The sequence below is a fragment of the Onychostoma macrolepis genome, chromosome 22, assembly GCF_012432095.1.
Source record: "Onychostoma macrolepis isolate SWU-2019 chromosome 22, ASM1243209v1, whole genome shotgun sequence".
In the NCBI taxonomy this organism is placed as follows: domain Eukaryota; kingdom Metazoa; phylum Chordata; class Actinopteri; order Cypriniformes; family Cyprinidae; genus Onychostoma; species Onychostoma macrolepis.
The window spans coordinates 12,863,308-12,880,674 of NC_081176.1; the positions used below are offsets into that span (position 1 = coordinate 12,863,308).

A 17,367-nucleotide genomic window follows, 5' to 3' on the forward strand; every position below is an offset into this window, starting at 1 on the left:
CCCTCCCGGAAGGCACAACCTCGCGCCGCAGGAACAACAAAGGGCGGAGGACGGACACCCGGGAGGAGGACGACGAACAGAGTCCAGGGTGGAGACGACAGAGGGAAGAACCATAGAGGAAACTGGAGGGACTTGGAGAAGGAGGAGCCAGGCAGGACCCAGGCCGCAGCCATTATGGTGACCCACGGTGGAGCTGATGGAGGAAGGAGCCATGATGGAGGAAGGGCTGACAACTCCAGGGGGCCGACCGACAGCAGCAGAGCAGGTGGTGGAGGAGCCCGAGGTGGAGACTGAGAGCCGATGAGCCAGGGTGACGCCAAAGATCCAGAGGACCAAGTCTGAGCAGATGGCTCCGGTGACCGAGGCGAAGGCCGGCAACTGACCAAGGCGGAGCCAGAGGGATGAGGGAGCCCGGCGGAGCTGGTGGACTGATGGGCCACGGTGGAGAGGAGGGAGCTAGGAGCCAAGGTGGAGTCCAGGACTCAGAGGCTGGAGGCAAAGACAAGGGATCCTCCAGCCACGACGCGGATGGAGACTGGCAGACCCGCTACAATCCCACCGCACAGATGTTGGGCTGCCAGGAGACAGCGGTGGCAATGGTGAGGACTGGTGCAGAGGTGGTGGGAGAGGGAGGCTAGGTGGGTGGGAGTTCAGGATGATCAGGGGGCTTAGGAACGGTGTGTGCTACCCACACACACCACAAGGAGCACCGGGGAACGATCTCTGTGGTTGTTGTCATACAGGCAGACAGTTCGGGGCAGATAGATATTTCCAGACAGATAGTTCAATATATATTGTTTTGCGGTGCTAAATTCCCTACACCTTCTACCTTATTTTATTTATTCTCAGGTTAGGTAAAGAAAGTCAAGTCTGTCCTATCCTATAAACATGTAAATTTTCATACTCACAAAATAGGTCTCAGAAGACTTCTGCGTGGTCTGTTCTGCTCAAGTTATAAATCAGTCTTCAGGCAGGCGAGCTTCTTAGTTTTAATTAAGTATAGTTTTATTGTATATAGGTTAAATACATTACAAATAAAATACTAATATAAAAAACAGAAATCAAATCAATGGTATATATAATTTGCAAGCTCGGTTGTCTAGAGGTATCACTGGCAAGGCCGCCGGCACCAGAGAAGCTGTCACACAGAACCAGCATCTGATTTTCTTCATCGTACTTCAGTCCTTTATAGACAGCAGGTGGATTCTAATGTCTTGACACATCATGAGGTCTGGAAATTCCCAAAGAAAATTCCTATATGAAGTCCTCCATTTTCTCATTTTTCTTCTCCGGGACTTTCTCCTCAGATGCCTTCTTCGCTGTGTCTGCAACACATCATTCAACGGTAACATTCCTTTCCTTAAAGCTCGGGCTAATACATGTTTCTTTCCTGGCTATCTTCCTATTGATATATGCTATAACATTTTCTTAATAAATGCTTAATACAATAACATGTTTGGTGTCTTTCTTAATAAACTACTTTCAATAAAACAAATACAATAACGTGTGGTCTCTTTCTTAATAAACCAACACGTATAATAACTTGTAGTTACAATGAAAAGGTATTAAATAAATAAAAAAAGGCAAACTTGCAATAGGAAAATTGCTCATTTTCTTTAACAATATAGACAGTTCTATCACGACCTCCGTGGTCATGACGGGACAGACAGATGATGACAGAAGAAGAACCTCAGAATAAAAGTCTATTAAATCTCCTTAGTCCTGCCTGAGCTCACCCTCAGCGGTGGCACAGTGGGTGGGGCATCCCTTCGCGCACTCGCGCTACACTGTCTCATTCACCATCGCGTGCATTGTAGCCGGCTCTCGCACCTGGTCAGATGACAAATGAGGCCTTGGCTCCGGGGATCCTCAGCTCTGTTGCTCCTTTTGGTGATGGCTCATCGGTCATAGCGGATGCTGGCTCTCCGTCTGCAGTGGGCTTTGGATATAGCTCCACATAGCAGGGTGGTGGTAGGCTGGGCTCTGGGTCAAAATAATGAAAATCCAAAAGAAAAGCTCTCAAAAACAAAAAACAAAACGTGGGGAAACACGCCACATACTTTAATTTTGGTCCGATATTCTGTCACGTAACATGGTCTTTAAAACTCGCACGAAGAAGAAGATCAAGTCAAATAGTCTTTAATAAATCCACAGAAGGGTAATTCACAGAAGGCAGGCAGGAGACACACGTAGAGGCAACATTCACATTCAATACCAGACAAATGCAAACTGAACAGGCTAGAACTAAAGTCAACTAGGGTTATTAACGTGGTGACAGGTGAGGATGATCAACTAATGAGGACACAGGTGAACTGACTAACATAATCAAACAAACAAAAAAGTCCATGGGTGTGACAGTTAAAGTGAAATAAGGCATTTATTATTTTTATTATTAGTGTTATTGTTATTATTATTATTATTTAGTAAATTGCTTCCATTTGGAAAATTACCAGCTTCTCACTGGGTGGGCCCATGACTACTCGGGCTCAGCCATAGCCTCGCCACTGCCACATATGTCATTATGCGGCAGAGGAAGATAGTGCTTCAGACAATCATGAATGCACTGAGAACCTTTGCCTAGGCTGAGGATTTAAGGTAATAATTTAGTAAATAATGGTAATTTTCTTGTATAGACTGATCATTTCGCTTCATAAGACCTCAATGTATTGTCAGGAGCCAAAGGTATTAATTTGGTCATTTTTTTGGTGAACTACCCCTTTAACACCTGCATCAGAAGCATCAGCGGAGCATGAGCAGCAGTGTTGGGCACGTTACTTTAAAAAAGTAATTAGTTATAGTTACTAGTTACTTCTCACAAATAGTAACTGAGTTAGTAACTGAGTTACATCATTATAAAAGTAACTAATTACCAGGAAAGTAACTATTATGCGTTACTTTAAAAAAAAAATGTTGAATGATAAGATAACAAAACTACTACGAATTCTACTACTAATAACAATATAAAACGGACTAAGGATTAATAAACTGCTGGGTTCATGAATATTAATCATGTTGTCTGAGTTCGCTTGAATTGATTTGCTGAAATCAAAACAGGGATGATAATAGGTGAGCGCCAGCCAATGAGATTGTCGTTTTCGCATTAGCTCCGCCCACTACCAGAGAAACCGGCAGTTCTTAAAAGCTGAAGAATTTCAAATGAACTCCGTTATTTTGACAGAAAAATACAACAAAGAATATTGTTTACATGTAGCGCGTCAATCCTGCATGTTATGAAACACTCTCTTGCTCTGCATCTTTCTTTGCGTGCGTGTATGTGAGAGAAAGCGACGGCGAGTCGTGCGCTTCACAGAGTTTATGGTACGTCAAATACAGGTACACTGTGCATCCATTCAGATGAACTGAAAAATAAAATTATAATAAATTATAGTAACGGCGAATTTTATTGTCAGTAATGGTAACGACGTTGTAACGGGGGAAACATTAATTAGTTTGATTACTCGTTACTGAAAAAAAATAACGCCGTTAGTAACGCTGTTTATTTATAACGCCGTTAGTCCCATCACTGATGAGCAGCATGTGTTTTGTCGCTGCCTGTGTTAGTGAAAAGTGTTCATATCACGGTGTGACTATCTGCCTTCTCGATCATTAACATGAGCAGTGATAAAAAAAAATGTGCTGTGGACTCTCCACTGACACTTTCAATGCTAAATCATTGGAATAAGTTCACATGGGTGTTTGAATCGAGAACGTAATCTTTATTGATTAATTGTGCAGCACCAGTACCTAATAAAATGCCTTGTGACTGGCCACTGAGTGGCCAGCGATAATATTACAAATGATTTTGTTTTCAAACATTAAACCATAGAGCTTTTATTTTGGTGGAGAACTGTAGAGTGTTCCTAAAGCCTCTCTTTTTTTGACAACAAAGGTATTAATAGTACATTAAATGTAATAATTTGGGTTGGTGGTTGGCAGCGTTTGCATAGTTTAGAGTGTACCAGCATAATTGGAGGTCAAAATGCAAACATGTTTGGAGGTCTGATATCATTTAAAGCAGTTACTGCTTACTAATATCCAAGTCCAAAAAATGTTTTTATTGTGACAGGCCTTAACATTCACATCAATGACAGGAATATTATGCAACTGATGATGCAAATATTCTGTATTTACATGATGCAAATATTAAATATTATATTTTTTTCATCTGCTCACCTTCAGAATTGGAAAAAAAATGTAAGAATTTTTTTCTCTCACTACAGGTTTGTCTTTAAAATGAAAGTCAACATTTTTTGTTAATTGTAATAAAAATTTGAGTGTGATTTAGTCTTATTTTCTGATTTGTGCAGTAATTCAATAATTTGAACCACACTGTTAATTTTAACTTATGTATTTGTTTTCTGTAGACTGTCAGACTGCAGTATCACTGAAGAAGGTTATAAAGCTCTGGCTTCAGCTCTGAGATCAAACCCTTCACACCTGATAGAGCTGGATCTCACAGGAAATGATCCTGGACAATCAGGAGTGAAGCAGCTCATTGATGTCCAAAAGGATCCAAACTGTCAACTGAAGACACTGAGGTGAGTGTTAAAGATAGGTTTATTGATAACATCAATTATTTAGTTATCTGTATATTTGCCACCGGTGGCAGTTTGTAAATGCTTAAGACAGGAACTTTCGCAGGCTGCGCATGTGTGAATCTCCCACCAGCTGGACTGTTCTAAAGTGGTTATATTTTGGGAGGGGAACAGGGAAAATGCATTTGAGTTATTTGTCGACTGTTTACCATTGAGTATAATGCATGCATAGTTTGAATCAAGACTTGTACACTTGTGTGAAATGTATGTATAATCAAATTACCTTTTTGTAGAAGGTTGAAAAAAATTATTACTTAACTGGTACTTACCTTAAAATGGTTTCTCTCTTGTGGGCGGAGCCTACACTATAAAGGTGCTGCTTTATTTCTCATTTGTGGTGGGGAATAGGGGTCTGTGAAACTGCAAATTTTGGTATCGATTCGATACAGAGTAAATACAGGGCCAGTATCGCGGATTCCGATACCGATACTTGTCATTTAAAAAAAAAACCCATACATTTAAATGACCAACAACAATTACAAACATTAACAATACTAATGTTAATGCTAAATTCAGAGTCAGACCTGATTTCACTCTTTGGCTGCCACTTAGCCAGAGATGAATGCGCTCAGTGTTTGGCACATATATCACAACTATGCAGTATTTTCAACCACATAATATTTATTTTAGGCTTCAGACATTTAGATACACATAAGTTCTAGCAAACAATAAAAATAGTTTGTGAAATACACACTAGTGTCTATAGAATCAGCAATAATGATTCTTTCAACTATATTTTGATGTGTTTATTAATATAATGTAGGTAAAAATGAAGTTTATTCCATTCTTCTCACAGTTCACCAGCCACTTACTTTCATGTCTTTCACAAACTAATGTGGCGGAGCACATCACCTGTTATAGATCAACTAATATGATCATTATAAAGGTGTTTAAACAACCGTAATATAGTTAACATGTTTGTGAATATTTTGAATAAAAAAGGGAAAACTAAATAAATGCGATACATTACGCACACAGAGCTATAGTTAATGCAGTCTGTCTTGTAACAAGTATGACACGTCACCATGGAAACAATAAGGCAACACATTTGCGTTAAACTTTGAGAGCTCAGCTAGAATATTTTAAACTTATGTGTGAAAGGGTTCAAATTAGACTATCAATAAGAAAGACTACTAGGGTTTTAAGCAATATTTTTTATAAATTCTTTCCCCCATGTTCCCATCTGCAGGTTTTTGGGTCCTGCTGCAGATGAAGCCTGTCAGTATGTGACTGGAATTGTGGGTAAAAACCCGTTACTCCTGAGAGAACTGAATCTGAGTGAACATGAACTAGGAGACACACGAGTGAATCAGATCGCTGCTCTACTGCAGGATAAACACTGTAAACTCAACACATTGACGTGAGTATCATACATTCTTTTATACTTAACAGTGTACAGTACTGTATAAGTATCTTTAAAACAGAATACCAGTTTATATTACATTTTGATAATTGTCATATCAATTTTTTTCAACTCTTATTTGTATAGAAAGCCATTAGGACTCCGACACTGAGTGCAGCTAAAATAAACCGCACATAGAGGTTGCGCAGCTAAATATAGTGAATCCCAGTTAAAGTGCAAACAAACACAAATGCTTATTTCATATAAACCTGTTATCATGACCATAACTTGTTATCATGTCCTCACAACAATCACAAACATTAGACTGAATGTTGCTGCAGCTGAATAAACACAGTTGCATAAAAGCCACTGCTTAGCATTTCGCTCCTGCATATGAATACAAGGCATGTTAAACATGAGGCTTAGTTTAAAACATGTTTATAGTTGCTCATTTAGGAATTAATAAGGCAGACCGTGCAATATTCACAGTGAAATGAGTAAAAGAGAATTCAGTTATCTTAGATGTTGAGTTCAGATGTTTTCTGAAGCGTGCTGCAGCTGCTACAACAAGCACTAGCTGAGTATTTGAATGTTGATGCAAAAGAAACCAATCAGCTGCGCCATGTGAATAATAATGTGATTATATTAGATTGAGTGCCATGTAGTTTAATGACAGAGCTTTGTATTTATTGACATGTTAAAGCTAAAAATAATAATAATGAATGAAAAAATGAAGATTGTAACATGCTTGTTAAGTTATTAAAAGCACAATAAACTGTGCTAGAGAACTGCATTCTGTATTCACAAGCTTTCAGGTGTCCCTGTGTGCGCACACCCCTCAAGCATGTACAATACAACAATACACTATATTTACATATTACACATTATGTATCAAAATGCCTGACTTGGCGTGTATTCAGGTGAACACAGTCAGATATGTCTAAAGTGAGCATAAACAGTTGGGAGAAAATCAGATGTGTATCAATAAATTAAATATGTGCATTCAGTTTTAAAGTGACAGCAAACTAATATACCTGCTGCTCTTGACTGAAAAACTTTTGTTGCATATTTAATTTATGCAGTCCCTGCACTTTTATTTTATTTCATATTTAATGACGCCATTTTTTGTAGTATTTTGTACTTGAATAATAGGCTACATGAAAAAAACAACTAATTTGCGTCTTTGTTCTGGTGTTTATTTGTCTTATTGCTTGTGGTTTGATTTTGCTTTAATCACAGATTGTTTACTTATTTACTTAATTGCTTAAGAAGTTTTTACTTGTATTAGGCTGGGTTTACTGTGGCATTAAAATGCATGTTGTGTCAGAAGAGAAGCCCAATGTCTTTGGCTTAAAAAACCTTTCTGTTAGTGAAGTTTTGTGTTGTGGCTAAAATAAACCAAATAATTTTTCCTGTCTTTGTTTTCTTTCTCTGCAGGCTAAATAACAACAGTATTACAGAAAAAGGTTTTGCTGCTCTGACTTCAGTGTTTATGTCAAATCCTTCAAAGCTGATAGAGCTGGATCTGAGTGGAAATAAACTAGGAAACACTGGAATCGAGATGATCTGTCCTCTGTTGAGAAATCCACAATGTAGACTGAAGAAACTGAAGTGTGTATTTTTATTCATCTACATTTCTGCATGATGATATACAGTTATAAATGTCCATTTGAGTAGATTAACTGAAAAAAAAAAAAAAAGATGGCTATGGAAACTGAAATTATATATATATTTTTCATTTGTGTTTAGAGAGAACTTTAAGTATTGAATGAAACTCAAATGAAGCAGGTGCTATTAATGCACTGGGTGAAGTACTTAACAGATTTTTATGTATATTTAGTCTTTCAGACTGCAGAATCACTGAAGAAGGTTATAAAAGTGTGACTTCATCTCTGAAGTCAAACTCAAACCTGATAGAGCTGGATCTCACAGGAAATGATCCTGGAAAATCTGGAGAGCAGGATGTCATTGATTTAATGCGAGGTGGATGCTGTAAATTAAAGACTGTCAGGTAATAAAAGTCTTTCAGTATTTCAAAATAAGCCACAGACATATTGTGCAACCAGGTAAATGTGACAAATAAAGCTAATGCAGAATTAGAATGACATGAAGAGGAATTCACTGAATCACAATTAAACAAAACTGGTAATATTTATGATAACTATGACTAACACATTCTACTCTTTACTATACTTTAATACTACACTGGATCCATAAGGAGGATGGGAGCTGCAAAAGGCATAAAATTATCTAATAAAACAAGATTATCTAATCAAAATTTTCTAAATGTTCTGCTTCCTGTAGGTTTTTGAAAAGTTCAGCTGCACAGGAAGCGTGTGACTATCTGAGTCAAGTTCTGGGTATAAATCCATTATTACTGACAGAACTGGATCTGAGTGAAGATAAATTAGGAGATCTGGATGGGGAGAAACTCTCTGCTCTTTTGATGGACTCTCATAGCAAACTAGAGAAAATGAAGTGAGTGAACATGAGTTTATACGTTATAACTTCTACGATTACCAAAGACTGTCAGTGACATATGTGAGCAAATTTGAAGATCTGCTGATCTGATGTGTGTTGAATATGTTCTGAATAATAAATAATGCTGTTTTGTGTTCAGGCTGAATAATTGTAAGCTGACAGAGAAAAGCTGTTCAGTTCTAGCTACTGTTCTCTCCTCCAAAACCATCCTGAAAGAGATGAACCTGAACAACAGCCGTCTGCTGGACTCAGGAGTCAAAGAGATCTGTGAGGGACTGAAGAATCCTGTGTGTGAGCTGAAGATACTCAAGTGAGTACATTTCACCATAAACTGCTGTTCATTTAAGGCGACACGAACATTTACATTATGTCAGTGTGTTTTAAAAAAAAAAAAAAAATTTATGGAGAGATGTTCTTTTTTCCATTGAATTGTAAAGAAACCTGGCCGACCAATAAGTCACACTTTGTTAACATCCCCTCAGTCGTTACATAAAACTATGACTTGGTGGCTCACAAACAGCTAAGTGACATTGAATAGCAGAGGGTGAATCAGGAACAGGCGTTGGAGATTGATATTGAGCAACTTTAGTGGTAATAAATTCCGTTCAATAAAAAATGGATATGATTGGTTAAATAGGATGAACTTTTTGAAAACATGTAAGTACTGTAAATTACATGTAAAGTACATTTAAATTGTTTTTACTCTTGATAATTAAGTTCCACAATTATTGATACAAGATGAATTTTTGCCTCCTTTTAGTGAATTTCAATTTTTTAAGCTAGGGCTCTAGCTTATACTCCAAACTTTTACTAAATATGAATTTTTAGCGGGAGACTAAATTTATGCAGAATTTAGAGGCATATAATTGTATTTGTATTGATACATTGCAGTAATTAAGAAAGTGAAAGCTTAGGGCTTTAGTTTTATTATAAATAATTAGTTATTTTAACTTTAGGTTGGGCTTTACCCACACGCCCCACCCCACACCATGCACACACACACACACACACACACACACACACACACACACACACACACACACAGACAGACACAGACAGACACACTTTCACCTGCTTTCATCTCGGAGTGAACAGGCCTTTATAATAACCTGTATGAATTAATAACCAAAATTTAAGATTAAATTTAGAACAAACTCAAACTACACATATTCAACAGATTCCTGGTCATCGTTATATAATAAATTAATCTTAGCAGAATAAAACTGTGGCATATCTGATAAAGTAAGCTGTAGTGTGATTTAATCATATTTATTGTTTTTACAATGTTGAATTAATCTCAGCTGCAATGTTAATTTAAATTTGTGTTTTTATTTTCTCTAGACTTTCAGACTGCAGTATCACTGAAGAAGGTTATAAAGCTCTGGCTTCAGCTCTGAGATCAAACCCTTCACACCTGATAGAGCTGGATCTCACAGGAAATGATCCTGGACAATCAGGAGTGAAGCAGCTCAGTGATTTACTACAGGATCCAAACTGTCACCTGAAGACACTGAGGTGAGTGATATTAAAATAATAACATTCAACAGTCCTAAAAATATTTTAGGTTCTAGAAAATTAAATTGTCAAAAATACATTTATAAAAGCTTTGAAATGACTCCCTGAAATGAGTCCCTTTCACAACATTGTGAACATGAATCACTGTATGGCAGGTAATATCAATGTACTTCTATTATGTGCAGGTTGTTGCAAAGTCCTAATGCAGAAGAAGCCTGTAAATATCTGACTGAAGTTCTTCACATTAAAAACCCGTTACTCCTGAGAGAGCTGAATCTGAGTGGACATGAACTAGGAGACACACGAGTGAATCAGATCGCTGCTCTACTGCAGGATAAACACTGTAAACTCAACACACTGACGTGAGTATTGTGTTCATTTGTTATTGTAGATAAGTATGTTAAAAGCATCAGGTAATAAAAACATAATTCTCAGTAATAACTGAATGTTGGATTCAAGAACTTTATGCTGGTAAATTCATCCTCTCATGTTCAACATTTTAGTCTGCGTAAGTGTGGTCTAACAGAGGAAAGCTGTTCAGCTCTCGCTACAGTCCTGAGATCAAACTCCAGTCTGAAAGAACTTGACATGAGCAACAATAATCTGCAGGATTCAGGAGTGAAGAAACTCCAGAACGGATTAGAAAATACTAACTGCACACTGAAGAAACTCAGGTGAGTTCAATGAACCATTTTTGACTTTTTCTTCACTAATCAGGAAGAGAAAATCAAATGTATTTTACTTTTTTATCTAAAATCTTTTTTGCAGTGATATTAACTGTATAATAAATTTCAATCTGATTTTCAAATCCCTTTTCTGTAGACTTTCAGACTGCAGTATCACTGAAAAAGGATATAAAGCTTTGGCTTCAGCTCTGAGATCAAACCCTTCACACCTGATAGAGCTGGATCTCACAGGAAATGATCCTGGACAATCAGGAGTGAAGCAGCTCAGTGATTTACTACAGGATCCAAACTGTCAACTGAAGACACTGAGGTGAGACGTGATGAAATAATGCAAAATAAAATTATGTGCAGCGCATTTTTCATAGAAAAATTATTTTACTAATTCAGTCTAATGGATAGGGCTGGGTAATATTTATCAATATTTACCACAATATTTGTGACCCGTCTAATTTTGAGCTACAGGCAAAAGAATTGAAAAATGTCAGTTTTGGTCAAATTTGAGGTTAAATATCTAAAATGATCCTTATTTGTATGTTTTCTGAGAGGACCTTTTTCTCTTCTCGCTTCTGGACGACTGCTGCTGCCTCTCACAAGTTGTAGGTCTATTGTTGCAAAGCGCAGCATTCCAGCTTTGTGAATATTCATATTGAATTCTCGAGTCCAAACCAGTGAAATATGATTTTCAAACCCATGCTGATGAAAACAAAATGATCGTGCTGACTGACATTTGCAAAGTACCTCTCCCAGAGTGCACAATCTCTCTATAAAGTACATTATTGCGAAATATTCACACAAACGTTATGTCTTACATGAACATTTAGTTAATGGTTGGGGGAAAATCTGATGTGTAACATTATTTTAGATCCATGCATTACCGTAGGTCTTAATATACAGTAGATCTGTCTCAATGCTAATCATACATTAAAAGAAAAGACGGAATCACTCGCTGCTCTTGATTAAACTACTGTTTATTTGCATCTTTGTTCTTATTTTAATAAAAAATAGCTGTATTGTGATTAATAATATAGTAATTATTATTAAGAAAAGAATCGGAGGAAAGTTTGCACCGTTGCTAGATGATTTTGCTTTGGAATCTTTGAACTCTGCTGACTCTGTTGCCTTCAAATGGCTGTAGCTCAGTCATTTCTTGTCCGATTCCAACAAGTCATATATCACTTTGAAGGTATTTAATGGAGAATGAAAATAAAAAGAAGGCATTTTTGAAAATTTGCTCATTCTGACTCATTTTGCCAGCACCAGTCACATTTATTTCATACTATTAATGAGGAAGGCAATGTATTACACGTTTGTTAGACCGTGAGAATAAATGTAAATATAGGTTTTTTTTTCTTTTTTCTTTTTATTATTATTATTTTTTTTTTTTTTACAAGTAAGCTCCTCAAAGTAAGATACTTTCTAATTTAGGGCTCCAATCAAATTCTGTTTTCCTTTTTATTTTATTTTTTATGTATTCCGTGTTTTATGATTTAATATCAAAAATATAATAAAAAGGGTGTTTAATGAAATAAATAAAACTTTAGCAATTTAATAAATCTTTTAAAATGTAATCAAAAAGAAATATAATTTACAACAAAACATGGCATTATTTTTGTATAAAAATGTGCTGAACAACATAATTTGTATACTGAATAAATTAAAATATGGATGAAAAATACACCACAAGCATCACATGGACTTGAGTATGTGTAGTAGATGAAACTACTGTTTTGTTTTGTTTTTTCACGGCAGGTTTTTGGGTCCTGCTTCAGATGAAGCCTGTCAGTATGTGAAAGGAATTGTGGGTAAAAACCCGTTACTCCTGAGAGAGCTGAATCTGAGTGAATGTAAACTGCGAGACAAACGAGTGAATCAGATCGCTGCTCTACTGCAGGATAAACACTGTAAACTCAACACACTGATGTAAGTTTTATCTTTATGATGACAGCGTTTAATACATGTGAACTTGCTGCTGGATGTGTTCAGTGTATCTTTTACTGGAGAGCACTTGCTGAATAACCAATGGATGCTTTTGTAACGTCATCATCGAGCAAATTTTTTTTTCAATGCAGTCTGAATAACAGCGATATCACAGAAGAAGATTGTCATGTTCTGGCTGAAGCTTTAAATTCAAACCCTTCAAATCTGACAGAACTGAATCTGAGCGGGACTAAACTCAGAGACTCAGGAACGAAGTTCTTCTCGACTCTGTTTAAGAATGAACAGTGTAGACTGAAAAAGCTGAAGTAAGTAATTTAGTCAATGTGTAAAACTGGCCAACTACTACAAAACTGATGTTATAATTTATTATATTACATTACGTTTATAATTTTTTTTTCTCTTTTACAGGTTTAATTCCATCTGTATTACTGAAGAAGGTTGTGCTGTTCTGGCTTCAGCATTCAATTCAAATCCTTCAAACCTGATCGAGCTGGATCTGAGTGGAAATAAACTCGGAGACTCTGGAGTGACTGAAATCTCCACTCTACTGAGAAATTCACAATGTTCGCTACAGATTCTCAGGTTAGGAATTGGTGAATCTAAACATTAATCAGTACGAAGCCCAAAACTGTCCTGTAAATGAAGTCTAAAATTAACTCTCTATACAGCAAAGGAATAATGTACATCCAGACGGTTGCTATATCAGAAAAAAAAGATTGATTTATTGATTTAAGTTGAAATATTTTATTCGTTTTTCAAATGAAAAGCCTCCACAAAGAAAACGGCTCCTAAAACAGCTTTGAGCCTACAGTTGATGAAGTTCAGATAAGACGTACATTTAAGGTGTAACATACAGTCGTATCACTATTTACACAGCTTTTCACAACATAAATAAAGATGAGGACAAGTAATTTGTGAAGAAGGCATTTTAAAAGCTTACATGTTAATTATCGGAAATCCATTACAGTGTACAAAGCAATTGTTCTAGTAACAAGATAAACACTTCAACAATTACAGCAGACCTGCTATTAATACTGAAGTCCTTGGGGTTCATTTGAGTAAACACAGTTGATAACTGAGGCACAAGATGATAGCAATTGTGATTGAATGAAACTAGAGAATACAGTGGTGTAATATGAGAGATTTGAAGAAGCACCAGCCAGGATGCGTGTCATGAATAACCTTTTTCAGTAACATCACTTAGATTGCTAAAACACTCACATTCATTTCTCTTATTGAAAAAACTTTTGGGGTGCTGTGAAATATAAATATCCTAATGACACAATACTCATATTGAAATATTTTTTATTAAATGTGTAATTACTACCGTTTTAAAACTTTAAAAGTTTCTTTTCGTATTCCTCTAGACTTTCAGACTGCAGTATCACTGAAGAAGGTTATAAAGCTCTGGCTTCAGCTCTGAGATCAAACCCTTCACACCTGATAGAGCTGGATCTCACAGGAAATGATCCTGGACAATCAGGAGTGAAGCAGCTCAGTGATTTACTACAGGATCCAAACTGTCAGCTGAAGACACTGAGGTGAGATGTGATGAAATAATACAAAATGAATTACATGCATGCAAATAATTTATATAAATATTATTTCACGAATATAAAATGCATTTCACATGCAGAGAACCATAGGCTACTTTTCATTAGATCAAGTTTATTTAGGAATTTAATTGAATCCTGCTTCATCTTCTTTTCTGCAGGTTTTTGGGTTCTACTGCAGATGAAGCCTGTAAATATCTGAATAAAGTTCTTCACACTAAATACTCGTTACTCCTGAAAGAACTGAATCTGAGTGAATGTGAACTAGGAGACACACGAGTGAATCAGATCGCTGCTCTACTGCAGGATAAACACTGTACACTCAACACACTGATGTGAGTATTCCACATGGTTTATAATGCTTTACAAAAAATGTTGATGTTACATTTTTACAGTCTAATGAAACACTGTTATTGTTGTTCTATAAAATATTTAAGGACTGAGATTAATTGACCTATCATATAAATGTATCCTTCTGGTACTCTATTAGTTGCATGTCTTTGTTTCTTTCTCTACAGGTTGAAGAATAACAGTATTACAGAAGAAGGTTGTGCTGCTCTAATTTCAGCATTTAATTCAAACCCTGCAAACCTGATAGAACTGGATCTGAGTGGAAATAAATTAGGATGCCTAGGAATGGAGAAGATCTGTCTTCTGTTGAAAAATCCTCAATGCAAATTCGAGAAACTGAAGTGTGTATTTTCATTTATGTACTTTTCTGTATGTTTATATACATTTATTAATGTTTATTTAATTAGCTTAACTGTAAAAATGAAGGCCACAGTTTTAGTTATACTTTTATCTAATTTAGAGTATGACTGAGACTCATATTCTTTTTTGAAAGTACATGAGGACAGCATTTATTAATGATGGAATTTGATTAATGGGATTTCTGCCAATATTAAAATAAAAACATTATATTGGCATACATTTTTTGCACTTTATGGCAATAATTTGTTCATAATTTGTCTGTTTAGGTTGTCAGAAGCCGTTCATAAATCCCGTTCCCGTGATATGATAATAAATGTCTCCAATGTCTTTTTTTTAGACTTTCAGACTGCAGTATCACTGAAGAAGGTTATAAAGCTCTGGCTTCAGCTCTGAGATCAAACCCTTCACACCTGATAGAGCTGGATCTCACAGGAAATGATCCTGGACAATCAGGAGTGAAGCAGCTCAAACAAGTACTACAGGATGAATGCTGTAAATTGACCATCAGGTGATTAAAACCTTTAAATATTTATTCAAATTGTACTTTTAAAATGACCTGCAACCATGCTTACATCAGTGAACAGTTTCATGTCCTGTATTGATCCATTGCTTATTAATCACATAATATAAAAAAGATCAAAATTTGCAGGATCAAGTATTTGTGTAACGAGGGAGCGTGACAACGGTTGAGGATCCAAATGCAAGGCTTTATTCCAGAGCGTAGTCGAAACAATCAGGGTCAAAACAACAGCAAACAACAATGGCAGAGGCAAGGCAAAAGAGTAATCCACAAAACAGGCAATGGTCAGGGCAGGCAGCAAAACAATCAGAAACACGAAGGCAGGATCTCCAACCCTGCTCCTGGAGAGCTACCGTCCTGCAGATTTCAGTTCCAACCCTGCTCCAGCACACCTGTCTGAAATTAACAAGTAGCCTTGAATACCTGATTAGCTGGTTCAGGTGTGTTTGATTGGGGTTGGAGCTGAAATCTGTAGGACAGTAGCTCTCCAGGAGCAGGGTTGGAGACCCCTGGCCTATGCGATGTATTTGAAGCTGTAGCTATACCTATTTATTAGGTAAAATAGGTCCTAGTTCACGCGTGTTCTAGTATCGACAGAAAAATCATGATGAGCAAAAATATGCCACAGTGGACCGGTGCTCACGCTGAACGGTGAACGGCTGAGCTGTTTGCAATGAATAGCTAGCCTATAGATATGCGCGTGAGGTGCCGCACGATCAAACAGCGGAAACATAGGCCCTACTCTGTTATTTTTTGGTCATATAGTAAGGCATAATTCAATTTTAGTCTGTTCGATTTTAATTCAAGAATATTAGCAAAGTTTGTTAGAATTCTTTCTAAACGCTCTTCTGTTCTTATTTTGCTCTGGAACCTGAACGAAAAAATTTTTTTTGCTAAGAACGAACCGAAATGAAAACATTTCATTATTAACTATGTTATTAACCATAGTTCTGGGTGTTTGCCGGAGCCGCTATGGTCCTGTCAGTCTTGCGCTGCGGCTCGTGCTGTATGAAGCGGACACTTGTCTGCTGTCCAACTCAGCTAGGCTTCATTAGCTATTTATGTTAGGCCTATTATATAAAAATTGGTGAATGGCCGAACACTCTGGCACAAGCCTTAAGAGTTAGTTATTTATCTATCTAGTTATTTATCAAAATGTTATTTAAGCGTCCAGTGCTGTGCACACTCATAACATAAATCCTGGCTAAATGTGATGTTCCTGCGGTGATGATTAGCCTACAGTACAGTAAAAATTAGGGGCAGTCGTGGCCTAATGGATAGAGAGTCGGCCTTTTAACCCGAAGGTCGTGGGTTCGAGTCTCAGGTCCGGCAGGAATTGTCGGTGGATTGGCTGCCCGCTGCTCCGTGTGTGTGTGTTCACTGCTGTGTGTGTGCGCTTGGATGGGTTAAATGCAGAGCACAAATTCAGTATGGGTCACCATACTTGGCGACACGTCACTTCACATTCACTTTCAAAAATTAAATCCACCCTCAGCCAATTTGCATTTACAGTAGGCTATTTGCAATTATCATCCCATGTCCAAAACAAACTGAGCGTATTGTCTAAAACAATTGTGCTCGAATTGAGGTAAATCCTATAGGGATATTTTGATTCATTTTCGACATTTTGTGTTTTTTTTTTTTGTTATCAACATTTTTTTTAATTTTTTTTTTATACATAACATCCAAAATAAAAATAAAAATAAAAATAAATAAATAAATAAATAAAATAAAAAACAACAACAGACACATACTCAATATCTCAAAGTCCAATCAAAGGGAGGGAAAGAGGGAAAGGCAAGAAAAACACAAAAGTCACTCCTTTATACAGTCACGTATAACAAAAAGAAAACACTGCCAAGCATCGATGGTAGAAGGCTTGGCCCCATTGATTCGTGCTGTTGTACATTCACAAGCCACTATGTGCAGGAGACTACGGATCCAATATGTTTTTCCACACATGTGCGGTGTAAACCAGTTTTGTATTATTGTCTTCTTCGCAGCTGTAAAACCAGCAAACATCATT

At 36.8% G+C, this 17,367-nt stretch overlaps 1 protein-coding gene across 2 annotated transcripts in view; it reads left to right on the forward strand.

Annotated features, from left to right (window-relative positions):
* Positions 1–17,367, forward strand: part of LOC131529786 (uncharacterized) — a 137,930-nt gene that overhangs the window by 92,897 nt on the left and 27,666 nt on the right. The window contains exons 41-51 of one of the 2 annotated variants that reach the window (XM_058759681.1): positions 4,365–4,538; positions 5,785–5,955; positions 10,437–10,607; positions 10,756–10,929; positions 12,369–12,539; positions 12,689–12,862; positions 12,966–13,139; positions 13,925–14,098; positions 14,272–14,445; positions 14,629–14,802; positions 15,159–15,329. In XM_058759681.1, the coding sequence (XP_058615664.1) occupies positions 4,365–4,538; positions 5,785–5,955; positions 10,437–10,607; positions 10,756–10,929; positions 12,369–12,539; positions 12,689–12,862; positions 12,966–13,139; positions 13,925–14,098; positions 14,272–14,445; positions 14,629–14,802; positions 15,159–15,329 (1,902 nt within the window). Of the gene's footprint in view, positions 1–4,364; positions 4,539–5,784; positions 5,956–9,759; positions 9,934–10,118; positions 10,296–10,436; positions 10,608–10,755; positions 10,930–12,368; positions 12,540–12,688; positions 12,863–12,965; positions 13,140–13,924; positions 14,099–14,271; positions 14,446–14,628; positions 14,803–15,158; positions 15,330–17,367 lie in introns of both variants that reach the window. The other variant, XM_058759682.1, reaches the window with a different exon arrangement.